At 35.9% G+C, this 24,461-nt stretch overlaps 1 protein-coding gene across 3 annotated transcripts in view; it reads left to right on the forward strand.

The window, feature by feature from the left end:
- Positions 1-241: 241 nt before the first annotated feature.
- Positions 242-24,461, forward strand: part of LOC136041991 (L-threonine ammonia-lyase-like) — a 71,985-nt gene continuing 47,765 nt past the window's right edge. Inside the window, exons 1-3 of one of the 3 annotated variants that reach the window (XM_065726817.1) lie at positions 242-308; positions 10,791-11,002; positions 17,366-17,488. In XM_065726817.1, the coding sequence (XP_065582889.1) occupies positions 257-308; positions 10,791-11,002; positions 17,366-17,488 (387 nt within the window). In that variant the 5' untranslated portion in view covers positions 242-256. Of the gene's footprint in view, positions 309-4,415; positions 4,503-10,600; positions 10,658-10,790; positions 11,003-17,365; positions 17,489-24,461 lie in introns of those variants that run through there. The other 2 variants (XM_065726816.1, XM_065726818.1) reach the window with 2 other exon arrangements.

Below are 24,461 nucleotides of genomic sequence, written 5' to 3' on the forward strand. Positions count from 1 at the left end.
CAGCAATTTGTAACCCTTCCATAGATGTGAACCCTTAAATAGCCCTGTGAACCTTTGACATAAATTAAAGTAATAATAGCATGAATGAGCTTGTGTATTTCTTCAGAGTATATTTTGTATAATTGGAACATGGTTAAGAGTCAAATCAAGCCTCACAAAATAAATAATAATTTCATTTGCCAAGAAAAAAGCTCGTGGACGTCAGTGAAAAACCTTGAGCGAGTTACAACTTACTCGTTATGCTTTTCTTTAATAAATGGAAGACGGAATAACAAATTACATGTCTCATGTGTATAGTAGCACAAAAGGTAACTTTCATTTAATAGCACAGACGCTTTTTTGTGATGGCACAATTATCGAATAAGTGCACCAGGGGTACTTGAAACGCTTATATAGTTTTTAATCCCAGGAAATACTGACGACATCTTCCAACATTAAGATAAATTAGATGACTATTCTTTTGAGAGAAATTTACATTTTAGATTTTGTCATAAAAATTATCTTTAAAATTAGTATTACTAATTGTTATAAATTTTGATTTTGTTAATTTAATAAAAAAAAAAACACACAAAAATAATTGCCAGTTGTGAATGGCTGTCGAGCTTCTTCAAAATTGAATTAAAAATCTTAAAATTGGAGTGTTCAGACGAGCAGACAGTCGATTGTAAAAAGAAACCAAGTCTCACAGGGAAAAATAAGAGACCACTTGGACTCATGAAATGTTTGAATATAGAACTATCCAAGACATTTGTATAATATGATTTAAAGGTTGTAAGTATTGATATTATTAATTTAATATCCTAATAAGTTTCAGTAAAAGTAGAGAAAATACCTTTCATAGTACAAAAGCTAGACAATAAGCAATTTCTTACAAAAATAGCAGTTTATTATTTTCTTTCAGCAACAAAAGTAACAGTAACAAAAAGTTACTGTTTTACACCCACGAATGTTTGGGTTTCAAAATTAGGTCGTTTAGTTCCATCCTATTCACAAGCTTCAGCATATAAAATTATAAACAATCAGTTATTCATTTGATTCCTAAACAGTTTTTTGTATGCGTAGAAAAATTTGAAACGACTGAAAATGAGTAATTTGACTATAAAAAAGCTGGTAGAAAATAGCCCGCAATCCACAAATTTTTTGCGGCTAAGTAAGATAAAATATTCTTGACATGAATACTTCAAGTAAACATTGCCAAATTTAATTTTCACGAAAAACAACAGGGAACAAATTTAAAATTTTCGGTAAAATCTCTTCAATGAGCATAAGAGATAATAAAGTCGCTGAAAATTATTTAAATAGAACCCGTACATCTCAAACAAACAATTGAAAGTCAAACTTGGTTTTTCAAAAAGAAAATATAACTTATTTTTCATTAATAACAATATTTCCTGATATGTTTTGCTTTGTTAGATTTTATTCAGCGCTTTTGGTTTATATGTTAATTTTTAATGTGTTGTTTGAGGATCACGCTAAAAAAATTTGTTCTAAGCAAATTCTGTTTTCGAAAACTTTTCAGCGCCTTAAATGCTCTTTCCTGGTAATGACAAATACAAGAATAATAATAATAAAAAAAAAAAAACAATCCTGGTGAACCCATTCCTAGGAGTCTCAAATTATGGAGAAGTTAAGAAAAATTAAACATTAGTTTAAGACTTATTCTATCTGATTCTGATGCACTCCTAATTTTTCCCAATAATAGTCAAACAGTTCGTAGTAACGAACTGTAGTAAGGAGCGACCCGGCTCAATAGTAACCAAAACTCTAAAAAACAAAATTTTGATACCAATATATACATAAAAGGAATTGCATTTTTGTGCTAATTTTAAATATATAAGTTTCATAAAGTTTGGTCTTAATCATCGAAAGTTACGAGCTCGAGAAAATTTGCCTAATTTTCGAAAAAGAAAGAAACATCCCCTAAAAGTCATAGAATCTTAATGAAAAGTACACCATCACATTCAGTGTATCAGAGAACCCTACTGAAGAGGTTTCAAGCTCTTACCTGCAAAAATGTTGAATTACGCATTTTACGCATCGTCCAGAAGAAATACCACGGATGCGTGTTTAATTGTTTTTTTTTGTTTTTTTTTCTCAGGGTAATCGTATCGACACAGTGGTCCTAGAATGTCACGAGAGGGCTTATTCTAGCAGAAATTAACAGTTCTAGTGCCCTCTTTAATTTATCAAAAAATTGGAGGGGAACTAGTCCCCCTCCCACGCTCATTTTTCCCACAGTCACCTGATAAAAATTTGAAGATATCCATTTTGTTGTACATAGCCAAAAACCAAATAAATATGTTTTTAAGGACGACTTAATCCTCTACAGTCTTCGGGGGAAGGACTGCAAATTATGAACTTTGCCCATTGTCTACATATAGTATTGGTTATTGACGAAGAATAATGACGTTTTCAGGGGGTATTTTTTCTGGTGGTGAGGGGTTCGGAATTACGTGATAGGGTCTTTCCATGGAGAAATTCATCGTGGGGGATGAAAATTTCCGTGAAGGGGGTGCTAGATTTTCCAGCATTGTTTAAAACAACAACGAGTAATTAAATAAAAGAAACTTGAAACAGTTGCTGATACTATGGTGTTATGTCGAAGAGAAACGAGTAATGGTTCATGTAAACGTGCTCAGATACTTAGACAGAACCCTAAATGTGGCTCAGGGTGTGAGTTCGCGAAAACAGATTTCTGTGATATTGCTTGTAAACGTGGAGCGTAAACTAAACAGTGCATTATCACAGCCACCAGCATGTCAAAGTTAGAAGATGAACATAATGGTTAGATTCGTTATTTACATATATTTTTGTACAGTTAAAACGAACTGAAAAACATAGAAAAGCTGGTATGACATTTCAATTAGATGGTGAAAAATAACAAGATAGTCTTTTTTATACTAATAATGTACGGATCGGTTTTTTCGATATTTTCTATTTTGTTGTAATTGTATAATCGAAAGGCAGTGTGATCTAAGAAATTTCATATTTTTGTAGTTATTTATATCGAATCGAAAGCTAATGGCTAGTCACAACTGCAAGTATATAGTAAGACGTCTTTCACCTGTTCCAATTTTTTCTTTTTTTATCACCAGCTCCATGACATTGAGGATTTCCTTCTTATCTGTAAATATGCGAGGCATTTCTGAGCCTGTCGGTTGCTGAGATGATAATGTCTAGCTGAGAAAACATTCTAACCAAGTGTGTCAATCTTTTTTATAAAGTATGATCGTTTTCACCGCTACTCTTTGCGCTGGTTTGAGTATTTTAGATGTCATATTACTTGATTCAATTCATTTTTGAATACCATAATCATCATTGTGTGTCGTTCCCGTAAAAAAAACAAAAAAACAGCCAGATGGTAACAACACGATGTTGCTATAGGTACAGTTAGGTATAGTTGTAAAAATGGTCAACTCCTTCAAAAAATAAATTGTCTTGTCTCGAGTAGTCTTGAAGAGATTTCGAGAGAAAAATTCGAATTACTAGAAATACTCTGGGAATGTAAAATATTTTGGAGTTAGTGACCTCTAACGTCTTCCGCATATCTCTTGGCGTAGAAAAAAGAGCACCACAAAAAATACTCTTCTTTGGAGTTCAGAATGTATACAGTTTGTAAAAATTCACTTATAAATGTGTCAGCTTCAGAAAACAAACTGTGAGACGAAGTACCGACAGGCCAGTTTAGGGCTTATAGGACATGTTCGACATGTTCTACGCCATTGCGAGCTGATGCTTCTTATCATTCAGAATCAGTACCATCGATTACGCAAGACCAATTAACTGAAGTCCCTCCAATTAACTGAAGCAGATGTGTGCCACCCTCTGAAAGACTCCAGCCTCTGGATCACGGACTGTATTTGACTTTTGAATTGCCAAATCTAATAGCCATTTGTTTCCTGCTTTTCTCACCGGCAGACCAAGAGGTGCTTCGAAATTTGCACCAGGTGGCAGTGAGCGGGCAATCCCTGTAGGAATACCAATTTGGGGTCTAGGAGGATGGCCCTCCTGATTTAGAAAAAAAAGATTGTTTTGGGGTTACGATAAAAAAATACCCACCCCCTAGATTCTGAAATATTACCTTTTTATATCTCATTTTAAAATACATTTCCTCGCCCACCACCTCTACATTACCATGGATTGGAACCGATCAGCCCCTTGGTAATTAGACTTTTACTACTCCAACCGGCACTTGGTAACCTTTTCCCCTATATGAAACCTTAAATAATCCTATAAACCTTTGACATAAATTAAAAGTATTAATAGTGTTATTGAGCTTGTGTTTTTCTTCAGAGTATATCTAATATTATTAGTCGTGGTTAAGGGTCAAATCACGTTTTGAGCCTGACAAAAATAAACAATTAATTTATGTGCCAAGAAAAAGGCTTGTGGACGTCAACGAAAAATCTTGGGCAGGTTACAACTTACTCGTTACATTTTTCTTTAAGAAATGGAGGACGGAATAATAAATTACCTGTCTCATGTATATAGTAGCACAAAAGGTAACTTTCATTTAATAGCACAAATGTTCTCCTGTAACGGTATAATTGTCGGATAAGTACACCTGGGCTGCATGAAATGCTTATATGAAGTTTAATCCTAGAAAATATTGGTGAGATCTTATAGCATTAATATATGTCAGAAGACTCGGGAAAAATTTGTATTTTAGATCATATAAAGTTAGGATTGGCCATAAAAATTATTTTTAGCATTATAATTGCTAATTGTAAATTTTGTTTTGCATTATTAACTAAGGAAAAAACACACAAATAAATAGCCAGTTGTGAATGGCTATCGAGCTTCTTTCAAATTGAATCGAAAGCCTTGAGAGGGGAGTGATCATATCAGTAGGAACTCAGAGTAAAAAAACTAGGTAAGGAAAGGGAAAAATAGGAAGAGACCACAGGGAAAAATAAGAGACCACATGGAGCTCACAGTACTTGTATGATACAGCCTGAACCACTCAAGTTGTTCATCCATTGACAAATTGTAGAACCGGTTTTCTCGATTGTTTCATTCAGCATAACTTGAGACAAGACAAAGAGAGGTGACAGAATAGATGGGAAATATATAATTTGGGTTATACATTTACATAAGGGGGGGGGGTAAAGGTTTTGGACAGTGTGAAGTTAGAAAATAATCATTACTTACATAATATGTAGAATAATTGTACCTAATACATTAGCCATGCAGACCCCCTACCCCTAATATGCAAATATATAGCCCAAGTGTGTTTCTAAAGTATTATATTTTAATCATACTTAGGTATATTTCATTAGTATTGAGCGTTAGAGGAACAGGTTCTTCATAGATGAAGAATATTTGGTTGGGGCTATATCATATAAATACCGAGCTCATGAAATGTTAGAACATGAAACAATCCAAAACACTTGTATAATACGTCAGTTATTGTAAATATTGATATTATTAAATTAATACTTCAATAAGTTTCATTTAAAAGTAGAAAAGATAACTTTCATGGTACAAGAATTAGGCAAATGGTGAGTTTGTACAAAAATTACAATTTATTCTTTTGCCTTTCTTTCCACCTTTTTCAGAATTAGAGAGTATCTAACAAAAGTTATTGTTTTATACCAATGAATGCTTGAACCTGAAAATACGTCTTCGGGATTCATCCCCTTCACAGATTTCAACATGTAAAAAAATTTAACAGTTATATACTCATTTGATTCCTAAACACGCTTTTTTGCATGTGTAGAAAATTTTAAACGGCGAAAAATCGGTAATTTTCTGCAAAAAGGCTGGTAGAAAAAAACCTTCGATCAACAAACTTGTCGCGGTTAAGTAGGATAAAATCTTCTTGAAATGAATATTTAGTTTTCATTTAGTTTTCATATCAAAAATAAAAAATAACAACACGAACAAATTTTAAAATTTGAGCAAAATCTCTATAATGACCATAAGAGATAATGAAATAGCTAAAAAATATTTGAATAAAATCCATTCAGCTCTTCATTTTTTTCAAAAAGAAAATAAAAGTTATTTTTCTTGAATGATGATATTTTCTGTTGTACTTTGCTTTGTTAGATTTCATTCAGCGCCAGTTTTTGTTTAGTATTTGTCTTTTAATATGTTGTTTGAGGATGAGGCTAATAGAATTCATTAGCCAACTTATTTAAAAGCAAACTTTGTTTTGGAATTTTTGGTGACTCCAAGTACTCTTTCTTGATATGTAGAAACACAAGAATAAACAAGAGCCAAGAGCCCATATGGCACTTGTGACGAAGTCAAAAGAGCCAAGAGCTCATATGGCATGAGCTCTTGCAAAATTCTAAGAATCAATAGATTGATGTAAAAGGAAAATCAGAGGCTTAATGCCGGTCGCGATTTAAAATAAGAGCTCTGAGATTCATAAAGATCATAAAGATCATAAAGATCCGATCACTCACTCATAAGTTAAAAATACCTCATTTTTTCTAATTCTTCAGAGATAACCCTTTAGAGATAATTCTTCAGAGATTTCGATTTGAATGATACCAAAATCAAAAGTATTGCAGTTTGTTTGAAGTGACCCCTAAAATTTATTTAGATTGACAATACTATAGAGAAACCAAAAGTTTAAAAACACGTTTAAAAAAAATACGCCCATACGATTCAGAATTTCAAAAACTCTTTTGTTAAAAAGAATTTTCATATAAAGTTAATATAAGTATAATAATCACTGTTTTGATTATTCTTAATTGTAGAAGTTTATCGCGAAACCCGTTTTGGGTTAATTCAAAAAAACAGCCTGAAGCCCATCACAAATGGCTTGACTTACTTGACTTAATGCTCCTGCCGAAATGCTTCTGGCATCGAGAGTGATGCTACTTGGTGCCTCCATTTAGACCGGTCTCTTGCAAGGATGTGGACGTCCTGAATATTTACCATGGCTAAGAAGGCACGTGTCGTGTCCTTCCATCTGGTTGGGGGACGACCTCTTGGGGTCGTCCCCCAAGAGGGGGAATCATTCGTGCGGGAGTTTCGGAGGGCATGCGAAGGAGATGTCTGTACCAGCGTAGTGTTCGTTGGGCGAGTTGGACTGAGAAGGACGTTTGAGCAGTTAACACCAGGAGGTTCTCGTTGCTAACAAAATCGTGCCAGCGTAGTCCTTCAATGCGGCGAAGATGTTTAGTTTGGGCTATATTCACGGTGCTAAGCACAGACTGAGAGGCTGGCCAGGTTTCGGCTACGTAAAGAAGCACGGATCCCACCGAAGCATTGTATATGCACACTTTTGTCCTACGGCTGATAGAAGGTTTCCTCCAAAGGGCGCTTAGTCTTCCCACTACAGCTGAGGCTTTGGCAATTCGGTGCATTAGATCTTTGAGGATTGATCCGCCATTTGAGAGGATAGAGCCAAGGTATGTAAATTCCTCAACAATCTCAGCTGGTTTGTCACCGACCATTAGGACTGCCGGGAGACGCGGTGAGTTACGAGGCTCAACAAACATCACTTTTTTCTTCTGCCAATTAATCGACAGCCCTATCTTTAAGGCTTCATCAGCAAGGATCTGTAGGGCTACTGTGAGCTTCGACGGTGAATTGGAGACATGAGCAAGATCATCGACATAGTCAGCATCTGAAAGTACTCTATCACCGTAATGCAACCCAAACTGGAGGCGATTTATGGTCCAAGTCATAATGTAGTCGATGACACAATTAAATAGCTCTGGAGCAGCAGCAAAGCCCTGACGGACTCGAGTATTGATTTCAAAAAATGAGCTGCGTCTGCCATTGACTTACACGCAGCTCTCAGTCCCATCGTGAAGCCGCTCGAAAAGGTTGCAGTACTTCGCTGGTAGTCCCGTTGTTTTCAGTATGAGCCAGAGTGATTGCCGGTCTATAGGATCGAAAGCAGCCTTGAAATCCACAAAGGCAACATACGTTTTTTGTTGAAATTCTCGAGTCTTTTCTATCAGCTTCCGCATTGTGAATATTTGCTCGACGGTGGACCTTCCTGGCATGAAGCCAGCCTGTTGGATTCTTCGTTGGCTTCTGAGGAAAGTGGTACAGCGGTCCAGGAGGGTCATAACGAAGAGCTTTACGGGCACAGAGAGGAGTGTGATGCCACGATAGTTGGAGCAGATTCTTCGACTGCCTTTCCGTTTTAAGAGAGGCAGAATGATGCCCGCTCGCAAGTCTCTTGGAATCCATTCTGTACAAAATACTATGGAGAATAGTACTTGGAGCCAGAGAAGAGTCGCTGCCCCACCATATTTCAGCAGTTCTGCAGGGATACCACAGACTCATGGGTCTCGGTTATTTTTCATCCGTTTCAGAGATTTCTGTAGAGGTAAAAGGGTGTTGCACACTTTCACATGGCGCCTCAGGGGTGCTGGATGCAACTTGAAGAAGGTCAGGGTCGGGCTGGCTAACACAGTCAAGGTTCAGAAGTGAAGAGAAGTGATCCTTCCAGGCAGACGACGGACTCTCAAGGAATCTTCCTATACCTCCCATGTTAAACATTTGGAGTTTACCTGACGTTCCTGAATTAGTGATTTCGGCGGTTTTTATGTCAATAGAAATAAAAAAAATCTGGTGAATATTTTGATCTAATTAAATCTTAAAGCCGACAATTATTTTTTTATTATTCCAAAATAATTATAAAACCTGTTTCGGGTTTGCATTCTAGATTGCTATACTTGACACTGTTGTTGTGGGGTATCAAAAATAGAGCAAAAGTTTCTATTCAACAATCAGAAACTTAATTCTATAGTATATACTTCCTGGCTGCAGTCCCTTTAAATACTTTGCATATTTGTGTTCCGAAGTCAAAAATTCCCCTCAAAAGACTGGATCCAGCTGTAATCGGAGCGTGTGAGAATGCATAAATTGCACCAAGGGACTAACCACTCGGATTGTTCAAGAGCGATTCAGTCAAGTATTAGTTAGTTGTAACCTGTTTAAACAGAGTCTAAAGAATAAGTAGCGTGCAGACATCAAACTGCCAGTTAATAAATAGGCCAGGCCACATATAAAAAGTTATATTGTATAAATAATTACAAGAAGAATTGCTCATGATAACCTGCACCTAATCGTAATTTTGAGTGAGAAACCCCTTAAGTTCAACCTTCTATGTTTGTTTAGTTGAAGCGACGAAGAAAACTGATACCTTTATATTTGACCGAGTTGCCACCTAAGAAAAAGAATTGACTAGGGAGTAAAATGGTTGAACTTTGGCTAGGCCTTAATGGCTTGTTTCAAAATTCTTGGTAATATTCTTACGCTTTTAGCAGATCACCTTGATAACATTATTGTAAAATGCCATATGACACCAAAAATGGAACTTCTGGTGTTACCTCAGGGGTTGAAGGGCCGAGAAGCATAAAAAGTGTGCCAATATAATCTTTGGGGTCAAAAATCCTCAACTGAAGGTTCTGAGCCCCGTATCTTTAAAAGCAAAGAAATCCGTGTGCAGACATGGATGCTGCAGTGAATTTATTTAATAAATTAGCATGTAAATCTCGTTTTAAATATTCATGTGCGGAGAGCCAAAATCCGAATATGCCTTAATTCAAAAACGTTCAGAAATTAAATAAAACTACAATTGTTTTGAACTGAAAGTAAGGAGCAACATTAAAACTTAAAACGAACAGAAATTACTCCGCAAATGAAAGGGACTGTTCCCTCCTCAACGCCCCGCTCTTTACGCCGAAGTTTTTTACTGTTTTAAAAAGTAGAGTTGAGAGAAAGAGTCAAACTTTAGCGTAAAGAGCGATGCGTTGAGGAGGGAACAGCCCCTTTCATATACGGAGTAATTTCTGTTCGTTTTAAGTTTTAATGTTGCTCCTTACTTTCAGTTAAAAACACTTGTTTTTTATTTTATAAAATAAAAATCGACAAAGATTTCATGAGTAGTTATAAAAAACTGGAAAGGGTTTTCTTTTTTACTATTTTTAAACCTAAGAAATCAATTATAAAATATATAGTTTGGTGTAAATACTTTGGGGCAAAACTGTTATGTATACTGCTATGGATTTTACCATTAATCACATTTCTGCCGAAACTAAAATTTTAATTTTTGAAAAACTGATTGATCCTGAACGGTGGTAGCAGTTATTTTAGGAATCAGGTTACACAATCAGGGTCTCCAATTGTGTATTGGAAAGCAAAAATTGGGTTTCAAACCAGACTAGGAATTGCTTTCAAATTTATGATACACAAGGTCTTAATTCTGCTGTAGACTTATTTCTGAAACAGAGATGTGCAAATAGGGTAGAGTGTTTGTTGGAACCAGCCCCCCCCCCCAAATCCTAAATTTTCATGAGTTTCGGATTTTTGGGTATAAGCCTAGAATTCCTGCTATTCAAGGCCGTATCCAGGGGGTACAAGCTTTGACCCTCTAACCCCCAAATTCTTATCCAAGTTGTAAAAACATAACAAAATGCATATAAACAAATTGTGATGCGTTTTTATGGTACCCTCCCCCCCTAAATAAACAAAACTTTGGATGCGCTCTTGGGGCTATCCAGAAGACAACAATACAACGCACTTCATCAGGATCTTTTGGACTATACTTTGAACTCCCTAATTACGCAATTTCATTATTGCAAAATACGCATTTTGAAACATGCACTTGAAATAGTTATCACATGACGTTTTGTCAAAATAAGCCTGGCAAAGAGGCAAGATCATAGTTTATTCCTGTCACAAAGTGAGGAATCCTTTTTTCTTTCGAAATTTACAGCCAAAAATTCATTAAATGCTTTTAGAATATTAATTAAGGAAGGTGTGTCATTACGTCACAAAATACTGGATCCTGATTGGCTAAAATAATTGTATTTCAGATCACACCTCTCCATACTCAATAGTTGATGTAAAACTAGCATCGAAACGGGTTAATAAAAATAGTCATTTGGAAAAGAACTCAGAAGAAATGGAGAGTGACGCAAAAAATAGTCAATTTGTCGGAAAATTAGCAAATGGGGAGATTGATGGCAATTTAAAAATGAAGAATGGTGGAGTGAATCATGAAGAAAATGGAGTTAAACCACAAGAGGTAAGTGCAGAAACTTTACTCTTGTTGTTAATATCATAGAGGCCTATTTGAGGGTAGGTACTCCTACATTGGAAATCAATTTCATACCCAAAGGGTAAATAGGAACAAGTCTAGAATTGGGGTGATGGAGATTTAGAAGGAGCCGTGTTAAGAAAAATTTCATACTTCGTAAAAGGCTGAAAAAATATGCCCCAACCAAGGGTGTATTCGTAATTTTAATTCAGGAGTGGGGAGGTTACAAAAAATAACAGTAAAAACATTTTTATGTGCATTTTTGTTACGTTTTCACGAGTCGACAAAAGTTTCACAGGAACAAAAACGGCCTTGCCCCCTTCTAATATGCAAATATATCTGTATCCCAAATTAGGCTATATATTTCACATGCATTTTGCCATGCGTCTTCTTGTTGCATTTCAACCCGTGAGCCTTTAAGTTGAATCGACGCTTTCAAGATCAAATACTCACGAGAAATATACAATTTGGGCTGCATACTTGCACAATAGGTGGGGGAGGGTAGAGTACGATGTAATTGCTTTCAAAATCTATTAACTACAATGTTTCTGCACAATATACAGTAACAATTGTTTTCTTGATATGTTTCCTTGTCAATAGCTCCAAGGGAGCAGCCAGTGTTTTGTTTGGGAGGGGGGAGGGTACCATAAAAACGCATCAAAATTTGTTTATATTCATTTTGTTGCGTTTTTATAACTTGAACAATAATTTGGGGTTAAGAGGGTTAAACCCCGTAATCCCTGGATACGGCCTTGAATAGCCGAAATTCTAGGTTTATAACCAAATCCCTGCACCTTTTCCATTTTTAAGACTTAGAAAATTGTCAGTTAAGATGAAAGAAACTTCTAGGAATGTATCCAACTGCTCATATATATTTTGCCCCAGGCGTCATTTGGAAGTATGGCCCTTTTTCCTTTAAATGGCACTGACCTTTGACGATCTTGGACAAACTTTGCGCTATAAAACTAAATATTCAGAATATAATCACATGCGATTTATTTTCGGAGGACGTGCCAATTAGAAAAATAAGTCCAAGACTCGTGAAAAATCTAAAATCAAAAGAATATCAGCTTCAATAAGCTTTTTTTTGCGCCTAAGTTATGTTTTTTTTTCCAATTTAGCAAAAAGCCAGTCATCTAGAATTTTATCAAAATGCAAACTTGTACTGTGTTTGACTAATATTTGAGATTGTTCAAACAAAAAAATAAACCCCGCTTCCAAATTTGTATTTCCTTCCTCCAGGTATTCTTAGTCCACCCCTTGCCTTCTCTCAGAAAGTATTATGTGGACACTCCATGCTTGCTAAATATATGTCTTTTGACTTGTTTGTCTTAAGTAGATTTCTGTTGTGGACATAGGTGCTCATAAGGGCGGTATGGGGGTAGCCCCCTTCCCGTGGCTGAATGACGCTGTCTTATATTTTAATGTTTTTGTTCTGAGATTTATATTATACAACTAGACACCAGCACCGTGTCGATAAGGGAAGGTTGGTGGCGGCACGAGTAAAAAATCGCAGTGGCAGGGTACCATTGGCACAATCATTTTTGACTACAAACATTTTTGTTTTGATCAGGTTTTCTCAAATCCCAGCTTTAATTTACGGCAGATCTGGGCCTATTCACTAGTTAGAAACTTCGCGAGTTGCTGGCTGGATGCTTATCTTCTTCGTTATTCATCAAGAGAAGTAGAAATATGGTGGAAACGAAATGGCTGTGGCATTTCAGAACCCTTGCATAATAGTTGAAATATCTAACAGCTATGTATTCGTCACAAAATTAAGTATCAAAATTAGTAGTTTTTTTTTTCATCAATCAACCGTCACCATCAAAGAAGAACTGTCACCATTTACATCACAGCTGGGCTGGTAGGAAAATCTTTCCCTTAGCTTTCATATCATCAAACATCCAGAAGGGATTTGGAAGATATATCTCCTTTCAATCCAGATTGTTTTGATCATGGAGATCTGTGCTCTTATATACAGACCAACCAAATGATTTTAGACCCATGAAGCTGGTGGCAAATTGCCAAGCTCATCAGAGGTTCTAACTCCGATCTCATCTCTACCTGCACTGCTATCCTCTCAGCCAATGCTCGCAGTAAGCCCTGTGATTTTGTAGCCACTGTGAAATAGGATAGTCACACCTGAATAAGCACAGCCACATCCCAGCACCACCAAGAAAACAAAATACTTCAAGGAAAAAGGTAGGGTAGAACAAAAGTGTTCACTGATTCATCAGTGAGAGCCAAGATTGAAGCTGCCTTTGTTACAAGAAGGCAAAGAAGAGAGGGAAAAGAAAAATTGAAGCAAGAAAAACAAAGAAGCAGGCTGTGAAGAGATCGGGTGAGGAGACAGCACTGAGGGTGAAAAAAAAACTGAAAAGGTTCAAACAGTGACTGTTGATGACAACTCAGGCAGTTCTCTTGGATAAAATAGTGAAAAGGAATATGAAATTGGTTTTGATTTGGGTTGCAGTTTGTAACTTTATTAAAATCGGCTATGATGGCCATTAGGGAGAAGGTAGAACATAGGGAAAGGTAATGTGTGAAAGTGGCTGAACAGGCGGATCGTATCTACTACATGAAAGAGGATTTAGGCCCAGTGGTTCGACAGTTTGTGATCTAGAACAAATATTTTGACTAAAATCTATCTTCCCTAAACAAGGACGCCAGGTTCTTTATCTTGAACCTGATGCAGATGGTCTGGATTGGTTGGCTACAATCTTATGGCCAAGCCTATTGAAATATGATTCCTCTTTTTTTCACAAGACATGTCAGTGATTGAATCTGTCCATGATTGAGATACTTCAATTTTAAGATCCTTTGTTCAATATTGGGCAGTAGCCTATTTTCCAAGATTAGAGTCAAGCTAAAAATTTGTAATTACAATTAGGTCTCTACTATTAAGTGTCTCTGCATTTAAAATAGTTACAATTGTATATTAGCGAAATATTCAAACTACCGATATATTTTTTAAGAAAATTTAGACAGATTTAGTAGAGAAAAATTAATTTTCCAGATGGTATAATAGATGTAACTATGGAGATGGTGATTGGGGAGACCAGCATTTTTAGTTTCCCATTCATTTTTGTCGATGTCTGAAATTAGACACCTGTCAGTCTAATCTTGGTTCTTAAATCTCCAGTAGTTTTATGACAAATAAGGAAGCATATTAATTGTCCTCGATGTTAGGTTCAGAATTTAACACTTCAAGTAACGCTTCTATGTCACAGAATCAAAACCTCGGTATTTACAAACACCTTTCTATGACAAGGACTCGAGAAATATTGATTCTTTGCTATACCAAGGTGTCTTCAAATAGAGAAGTCCTTAAATTTTAAGTTCCTACCTTGAATTTTTTCGACATACAATTGTCTGTTCAAAAGATGTGCTAAAAGAACTAGTGCTGAATTCCTGGTAGCACAAGGAATTCTTGCAAACTATTTGTGTGCGCAGTTGTCTGTTTAATTTTGAAAACCGCACTTGATTCCTAAGCAGGAGAATTGAAATCCTTAACCACACGAGAGAAGAAAAGCTCCAACATTGCTGTTGATGCAATAAAAAATCGGCTGAAATTAATTCAAAGTCAGCGGAACGCCACTGCTTCGGCTCGTGGCGGTGAGCTGGTGGCGTCATGACGCGTCGAGGGCAATCGACCGGGCCTCTCGTCGGTGGTGTTAGATGCATGTGCCTGCGTGGCGCCGAGGTCGATACCCGACATTAGAAGTACTGATTAGACCGAATAAGCGCCTCCCCCCATAAGATTCAGCTAATGGCTGCCCATGGTGTTGGAGTAAAACGGAGGGGGGATTAAAACCGGGCACGTACCCATAAAATTATTTTTAGAAGGCAGCACAACTGATCAGGAGGGAGTATATTTCTAAAAGATGCAACCCAATTCTAGAGGCTTGAATAATTCTATAAATATAGTATTTAATTTCCAAATATTTTTTTTTTATTATAGCTTACGTCTATTTGCGTGGCTCTCCTTGGACTGCAGGCCTTGTTCAGGCGATATCGAGGATTTAAGTACTATACTAACCCGGATCCAATCTTTTTTTAAAGTCAGGACTTGTTTTTATGGAACTATTCATATTAAATGGAAGCAGGGAAACTTAATAGGTAATCAGTAGATAGCTTATTTACTTATTCTTGTTGCGGGATCAAAAGCTAGCGCCTCACCTGGTATTATCTACTTCCATCTGCTATGATCTTAAGCCAGTTCTTCAGCAAACGGAAGCCACCAGCTCCCCCACCTTCTGCCAAACTTCTGAATTCTGCCAATAGGGTCATTGTCGTTTCTGACAGTTGCCAACCAATTTTTCAATGAACCGCCTAATTGACTGTGCTAATCTGGCAAAGGAGCAGCTAGAAGCATTTACTTACGATGTTGTGATCGCGTCTTCGGAGGACATGGCCAAGTTGCTGCAGTCTTTTTTATATTGACGTCATTTCGGTGGGATCGATGTTATAAAAGTGCATGATCTACATGCATGATCTCCTCAGCACTCGGAGGATCTGTATTGATGTCTAGATACATAAAAGGGATATCAGGTACGTTAGCTTGGTCGCAAGTTCTCGGTCTGTTCAGAAATTTTTCGAAATGTGAAGCCCATCTCTCGTCAATTTTTTCTGGATCAGATATAATTGATCCATTTTCGTCCTTGACAAGGGTGATTCGGCTGCTTTGTTTTCCTACCATCTCATTTGTCAATCAGTAGACAGTCTTGGAGTCACCCTTCCTAGCAGCTTCTTCAGCTAAAGCTGCTTTTTTTTCAAGGAACTGTCTCTTGTCCTTTCTTGCACTCTTTTTTACCTCTTTATCTTTTTCTTTGTATAATTGTTTTGTTGCCAGCTCTGAACACCTTGTAGTATCTATGAGCATGGCTTGCTTAAGTGCCTTTCGTTCGTCAATCAGTTTCCATGTTATGTCAGAGATCCACCTTTCCTTTGGTTTCTTTCGGAAACCTAGCTTTTCTGCGGCAATCGTCGTGTATGCACTTTTTATTTTCTCCCGAGTCGAGTAATGCAGACTTTTGGCTTGCAAATTGATGCTATCAGCATAAAAGTAATGATAATTATCACCAAGAGCAAGCGACTCCACACTATCGCCATTGATGACCGGTTAATAGAAAACGACAAAAGGTTTACCGACTTCGTTGGTTTTCCTCCTAGAAATTGTCATATCGCCAACGTTTAGTACCATATACCTTTTGCTGGATCAAGCTTCAAGAGACTCTCAAATATCAAGAACTGCAGCCACTTGTCGTTGCAGCTTTAAAACCGAGGTCTGAAAAGCTTGATGTTGGCGATTGCTATGTCTGAATGGGAGATGTAAGTCCGCAAGTATAAAAGTGAATTATTTCTTTCAAATAAGATGTATCTGTTGCAACGCAAGGATTTTTATTAAATGAATGTTTCATGCTTTAGACAGCTCTTGATGAGCTACGACTACTAGAATGCTGAGCAAGACATAGATTGGAATCGAAATCTCAAACATATTTTTCAATTGTCGTTACCCCGCTTGAAAGTTCCTCGTACTAAGTAAATAACGCAAAAGTAATTTGTTACAGCACCATTCTCTTTGACCCTATTGGTGATCCAAAGCCCCTAGAAGCTGCCGAATATACAAACTTTGCAGTCAATTAATTTTTTCATTGAAGCTATCCTCTTTATTCGTTTCCTCAGTACCCAATATGACCCTATCATCACCATTTATTTCTAATTAGGCTTTTTTAATGTTAAATTCTGAGTATGTCTTAGCTGGGCAGCTCAAGTCACATCTTTAATCTAAATCTAGGTGTGTTATACCTTCCCTTTGATACATACACAAAATACAATCCTGGAAATGCTCAAAACACTATTTCGCAATAATTTCTTCTAACATAGCTGTGAGATATTATATTCTGTTCTTTGTATGTTCTTCGACCCTGCTTGTGTTTCAGCAAAACTGAAGGTAGTCAATTATGAAGACTCCCTCATGTTCAATTTTCTCAGTAGAGCCTTCGACTTTGTCAATTTTTTCTCGATATCTAGTATAACCTTTTTATCTTCATTTATTGCTAATTCAATCTTTTTGATGTAAAGTTTTGAGTTTCATTCTAGCTGGGTAGCTCATGCCACCTCCTTACTTTAAGGTAAGGGGACTTTTACCTTCCTGTTCAATCCAATGTTCTCTCAGAGCCGTTCAGTGATCATTCGGACAAAATTCGTCAAAATAATTTATGTGCATGAGGATAAAGCATAACCCAGCATTACTTCTGGTTCCATACAAGTACAACTTGATAAAGCTCAAAATACTATTTCATAGTATATCATATTATTTAATCTGTTTTTACCTCTGAATATTTTTAGACTGATCCTGACATTTTCTTCGACCCAGCCTGTGATCCGGAGAATCCCAAGGTTGTAAAATATGAAGATGTTGCAGCAGCAGCTTACAAAATCAAGAGTGGTGTGATAAATACTCCCTGTATGGTAAGTTCTTTTTATATATTAAATCTAAAAAACGCTTTCCAACAAATGACTTTTCAAAAAATATAAAGTGCCCTATCAAAACCTGAGAAAGGTAGAAATAAAGTCATAAGGTAATTCAGACTCAAAACGAATAGAATTTATTACCAATAAACTAAAGGAATCTACAATTAGCAGAAGTTGCCGTGAATAATTGCACAAAACATAAAGATAACTAAATGCATTACTGATGCATTGATGCATCAAACAAAAATATGGTGTGAACAATTGCGTCAAACGTCAAGGTAGCTGAATGCATCACTGATGCAATGACGCGCCAAACATAAACATATGATGAACAATTGCATCAAACATGACATCAAAAGGCTAGAGCATTATTGCCGCTTGACTTTTACTTTTATTGTGAAGTGTGTGGTGTTTTATTTCCCATTACATCAACAAAAACAAAAAATTACCACTGGGCTAAGCAACGTTTGCAATTAAGAGTGGTGAATGGCACTCTCTCTACGGCTCGAGTGTAATAAGTGTTTTATTGAAAATGATATGTATTTTGGAAAGTGAGGTTTTTATTTGTGAAAACATTGACAAAAAGAGAAGGAAATTGCCATAACATTCAAGATTACCGCAAAGAACTATCGACAGTAGACTGATTATTAATATACAATGACATCAGATCCTGGAAGTTTAGTCAGTTTGATTTTTCGTTGTTATAATTATAAAAGAAAATTTTTTAAAATATATTCTATTTAAGGTCCATTCTCATTTTTCACAATCCATTTTTTCACAATTTTATCCGTCTTTAACTCTTTTGGCTCAATATACATGCCCAGCTAGTTGTTAGCCATTGGAAACAAATCATTTTTTAAAGTTTTACTGGGGCTAACTGTAAAACATTTTTAAGAGACGACACCCATTCGGTGCCCTCCATATGTCTTTCCTCTAAACACAAAAATAAGCAGTGCCATTGGTTCAACTCTTCCTACTGGCAATACTGCGAGAGTTTCAGCTCGATCTCCACATGTCGTTCCTGGGATGTTTCAGGTATTCAATTTTAATTGCTTGGATAAATGAATTGTTTCAATTTACCTTTCATATCGTCCTGAAAGTGTCCACTTGTGATGCCCCAAGCCTTCCCCGGAATCTGTAGATAAGCAATTTGATAAACTGGTAATGCATAGTGTCTTTTGATTTACCTTGCTACCTAATCGCATTGAATTCCCATTGGAGCAAAAATATTTTTTGTGCATCAGAGACCAAATCATTTCAGCCCTTTTCCCTCCCTTCTATTCAAAGTTTAAACGCCCCTTTCTCCACTCTTCCCCTTCATTTCCCTAACAGTACCCGAATCTTTCAGTTTCATCCCAAAGCCGTCCCCAAAATATTACAGATAATGCATTTTAACGATGTGGAGACCCATATTGGATTTTGATTTACCTCCACCCTCTCCCCAAGTCAAATTTGAGGCTCATATGAACTCCTTAACACTCCCTGAAAGTTTCAAATTGATATCTCAAGCCATAGTAGTGGGACCACAGGCACTCCCTACTATAAACCCTTATTTGGGCACTAAGAAGTGCCTACGACTCTAAAAATTGGACAATCGAATTTAATTTATTGACCTACTAACAGACACGCCTCAGACGCTTACCTCATTTGCATAATATTCCTGTCTGAGCATGATTACCAAGGTAAATCTAATGATAATTATATGAATAATTTTTTGTTTAATTTAGGTTGAATGAAACCGGCTTACACATTCATAGGAAGGGTATATTAAAAGAATATAAAGTGAGATTTTAAATGTTTAATGTTAAAAGGCGCCTAGAATAGAATTTTAACTAATATTAAAATAAATAAATAAAACTAAGTAAAAAAAAGATAAGTCCAAATAAATGGCATTATAAATATTGTTTTTCTAGGCCAAAACTTAACGACTAACATATATTTTTCGTTTTCATTTTGTAGCTCAGAAATATCAAAGTGAATTTCTTTTGCTATTGACTTGAAAAAATCCTCTTTTGATATTATATTTGACTGTGCACTTTAGTTATTAGCTGTGGAACATGAAGAAATAATGATTAGCTTATACAAGTTTTCGCTGAGTGAATATAAAGAAGGATTTTAAATGTGTTATACTATAAGACGCCAAGAAAGGCATTTCAAAAGTGGTTTACTTGAGTCTAAAATAGATGGATTAGGCTTTTTACCAAAGTCCTAAGAGAGATGGATCGTATTCTTTTTAGAGCTAGAGACGTATGAAGCAGGAATTTATGAAGATTCAGTCAAACACAGACACTATCATCAGCTCACAAGCGTTATACTAGAGTCTAAAATAGATGAATTAGGTTTTTACCAAAATCTGAGAAAGATGAATCGCATCTTTTTTTTAGAGATAGAGACGTATGAAGTGGGAATTTATTAAGATTCAGTCAAACACAAACACTACTATCAGCTCACAAGTAGTATACTTGAGTCTGAAATAGATAAATTAGATTGTTACCAGAGTATGAGAGATATGAACAGGATTCTTTTTAGAGTTAGAGACATATGAAGTGGGAATTCATCAAGATTCAGTCAAACATAGACACTACCACCAGCTCACAAGTGATATACTAGAATCTGAAATAGATGAATTAGGTTTTTACCATATTCTGAGAGAGATGAATTGGATTATTTCTTAAGTTAGAGACAAGTGAAGTGGGATTCTATCAAGATTCAGTCAGGCATAGACACTATTATCAGCTAAAAAGTGGCATACTAAGGTCAAAAATAGATGAATTGGGTTTTTACCAAAGTCTGAGAGAGATTAAATCGAAGTCTTTTTAGAATCAAAGACATATAAAGTGGGGAATTTGTTCAGATTCAGTCAAACACAGACACTATTGTAAGGTCACAAGTATACCAGAGTCTGAAAAGTTGAATTAGGTTTTTACCAAAGTCTGAGAGATGAATCGAATTCTTTTTAGAGTTGGAGACGTATGAAGTGGGATTTTATCAGTATACAGTCAAAAACAGACACTACTATCAGCTCACAATTCGTATACTAAAGTCTGAAATAGATGAATCAAGCTTTTACCACAGCCTGAGAGAAATGAATCGAATTCTTTTTAGAGTCAGAGACAAAGGAAGTGGGAATTTATCAAGATTCAGTCAAACACAGACAGTACTATCAGCTCACAAGTGGTAAAGATAAAGATACGGTATTTACTTTCAAAAAATATCTACCATAAGTCCTGAAGGAATGAATTCGCATTTCTGAGTCATAAAACCAAAAAATAAAAAAAATGTCATAAGAATAACACAACAACTAAATACTGGCTAAACAATGCAAAAACAACAAAATTGGAAAGGCAAAGGCATTCATTAGTAAAAAAAAAATTAAGCGGCAAAATTTCAGAAAGTTAAAAAGGCCAAAACTAAAACAAAACTAAAAAATATGTATTTGGGGAAAAGAGGGCTTGGGGGTAGGGGAAGGCTAGTCACTCCCCCATCACTTTTATCTTAAAAGGGGCACTACTGCTTTTGATTTCCAATCAAATGAGTCGTTTCCGAAGGTCATATGACAACCCTTCTATATGAAGTGCCTCTGGGGAAAAAAACTTGAAGCCTGACATACAACATTGAATACATGGCCTCTACTATAGGCAACGCTATAGCATCTCCTCTCACATTTGCAAAGAGGATCTTTAAAAATAAGGATGAATAGTTAAACTAAGAATAAATTTTTACATCATAGAATCATAGATCAATTCTTAGAAGTCCCTTTGGCTAACTCCTTTGATTAACAAGTAGGCTTCAAAGAAAAATCCAAAAGCTTTTTTAGTGTTATTTTGACTGTGGACTTCTTGTTTGTTTTCTTTTCAAGCTTCCTTTTTAGTTTTTTGCCTTTCGTTTGTTTTTCTCTTTTTTTGTACTAAATTGCACTTTGTTATTTGTACTTGCAAAATATTTATTATGCCTTTTTCCCTCAACATTACTGACCTAATGTCTCGATTACTAGTTCTTTCCCTTGAATTTAACAAATAAATATGTAGTAAAAACTGGTGTGATATTTTAAGCAAAGCAGTAGAAAGAAACAGCAAACTTTACATAATGAAGAAATCCGAACATTTTGACAATAAGTCTGGAAGGCTTTATCAATAAAAAAAAACGAATTAAGCTTAATAAAGTAAAACACATAAAGAAGAGGAAAACAAACAAGAAACCAAACACACATCCGGTCGTAACCTCTAATATTACAATGTAAAATGTCCTGAAGTCACTCCGAGTAAACAAATAATAGCCGAAAGTAGCATATATTGCAATCCATAAGGGTTCTATTACAGACCTAAAACCCCCCAAGAGGCTAGAATGTCACTTTTGCTTTACCGACAGCCAAGGCCGTATGTACGAGGGGGTTGGAGTTTTGAACCCTCCCCCCTCTCGAAATTTTGTCCGACTCGTATAAACGTAGCAAAAATGTATACAAGCAAATTTTTAAATCTTCTTTTCAGTAAGCCTACCCCCCCCCCCCCAAGAGCAAAACCCTGGCTACGACCTTACTGAAAACCAAATTTCTAAGTCACGTTGGAAAGTCAATTTGCACTATTGATCTTCTGTTTCAAACAGTTTGTGATAACGAGGAGAGACTGTGGGAGTGAGGAGAGACTCGGTTCAACATCAACCGAAACTCTAAAAAGGAACATTAATATCAATAAATACATAAAAAAATCAGCTTATTATGTCCATTTCAAATGTATAAGATCCATCAAGTTTAATGTTAACCATCAAAAGCTACGAGCCTGGGAAAATTTGCCTTGTTTTTGAAATAGGGGGAAAACACCCCCTAAAATTAAAGGAATCCAAATGAAAATCTTACCGTAAGATTCAGCGTACCAGAAAAACCCTAGAGTCGAAGTTTAAAGCTCCTATTTGCAAAAATATATAACTCTACTGCGTTTTTTTTTCCAGGGGTGATTGTAACGAAATAACGTATCGTAGAACATTGGGAGGGGGTGCATTCGATGAAAGTTCTAGTGCCCTTTTTAAGTGACCGAAAAGACTGGAGGACAACTGGGCTTCCTCCAACGCCCATTTCTCGCCAAAATTATCCGATCAAAATTTTGAGATAGTCATTTTGTTCAGTATAGCTGAAAGATCGATTTAATTTCTCTCAACATTAAAATCATTTTTAATTATCTTACATTCTCTTTGTCAAATTTTTCATGTGGAGATATTCCGGGGCAATTATCCAGAGGTTTTTTTCCGTGTGTTTTGATTCCCGTGAAATAGTTTCCACGGAAGGGGGCATTCCTGGAGTGATCGAGAAACCAATTAGAGATTAAAGTTTCTTACAAATGAAATAATGCTAATGAGAATTTTCGAGGCTGATTCCTCCGCAAGCAATTTACAGGGATGGAGATTCTCAGTGAAGATGGAACTGTCTGGAGGGAATTTGGTGGGGGTGGGAGTGAACAGTACGTTAGGTGAAATTTTCACAGAGTAGTTTTCCGTGAAGGAAAGGGGTGTTTTGCATAGAAGGCGAAGCAGATTTACCGGTATTATTTGAAAAACGAACATTAATTATTCTGTATATGAAGGGTTAACCCCTCTTCAATACCTTGCTCTTTACGCTAAAGTTTGACCGTTTGTCCCAACTTTTTGAGAATGTCTACTGAAACACGGAGGCCGTTTCATTGGAATAGGAAGCTATTTTAAAAGTCCTAACAGCTTTAGTGTAAAAAACAAGGTATTGAGGAGGGGGCAACCCTTCATACAGAATAAATCTGCCAAAATTAATATGCAAATTTGTTTTAGTTTTTCATGCATGGTGATCCAAAATCGAACTAGCATTAGTTGAAAAACGTTCAGAAATCAAATCAAAAAAGTTTTTTTTTCATCTGAAAATAAGGAGCGACATTAAAACTTAAAACGAACAGAAATTATTCCGCATATGGAAGGGACTGTCCCGTCCTTAACGCCTCGCTCTTTACGCTAAAGTTTTAATTGTTTTAAAAAGTAGAGCTGTGACACAAGAGTCAAACTTTAGCGTCAAGAGTGATGTGTTGAGGAGGGGATAGCGCCTTCCATACATGGAATAATTTGTGTTTGTTTTAAGTTTTAATGTCGCTTTTTACTTTCAGTTGCAAAAAACATGTTTTTTATTTATTTAATTATTTGAAAGGGACGGATGTTAAAATCCAAAACCCAAGATGGAAATTTTCACCCAATAACATCAAAATAACCAAGTTAATTATTAAAAATATGTTAACATAAAGAAAAAATCCTAGAAGTTAGAGCAATACTTAATTTTTCAATATTATAATAAAAAAAAGCTTTACAAAAAAAAATTTAGTTTCTTTAACCAAAGCACAAATAGCATTCTAGCCTTTTGGGGGCGTGGCAGCATCACCCCTGTGTATGGTAAATTATGTCCGTTTTAAGTGTGGATTAATTGCTTATTTTCAATGTGTTAGTTTTTAGGCATGGAATAACGAAATTTGTTTTTCTCAATGTCTTATCTTTTAAGAATAAATCAATGTTTACGCTTATAAATGTTGATAACAGGATCAAATGTAATTACTTTTTATCTTATTTGTTTTCTTCACAAAGAAAATCGGCTAGCTTTTTTCGAATTTTTATTTATTGCACCGTTTAGTTTTCAAAATTTGAAAAATTGAAAAACAAACAGAATTCATTGCAATAGTATAGTCTTTGCATGTCAATGACACTCAACATATTATAACAAGAACAAATTTAAAGGGGGTGGTGCAGTACCCCCCAAAAGGTCAAAATTTGCAATAATTATATGAATGGAGGGGTAAAAATACCAGCAGGAGAGTCCTAAGTTTCACTGGGTCGCTCCCCCCCAAAAAAAAATCAACTACACAAATACCTGTCCTTTATAGTAATTAAACAGAAAAAAAAAAAAAATTCGACTGGAAGTAGGGAGCAACATTAAAACTTAAGACGAAAAGAAATTTTTACGTACATGGTG

This window comes from Artemia franciscana, unplaced genomic scaffold, assembly GCF_032884065.1.
Source record: "Artemia franciscana unplaced genomic scaffold, ASM3288406v1 PGA_scaffold_53, whole genome shotgun sequence".
Classification (NCBI taxonomy): Eukaryota; Metazoa; Arthropoda; class Branchiopoda; order Anostraca; family Artemiidae; genus Artemia; species Artemia franciscana.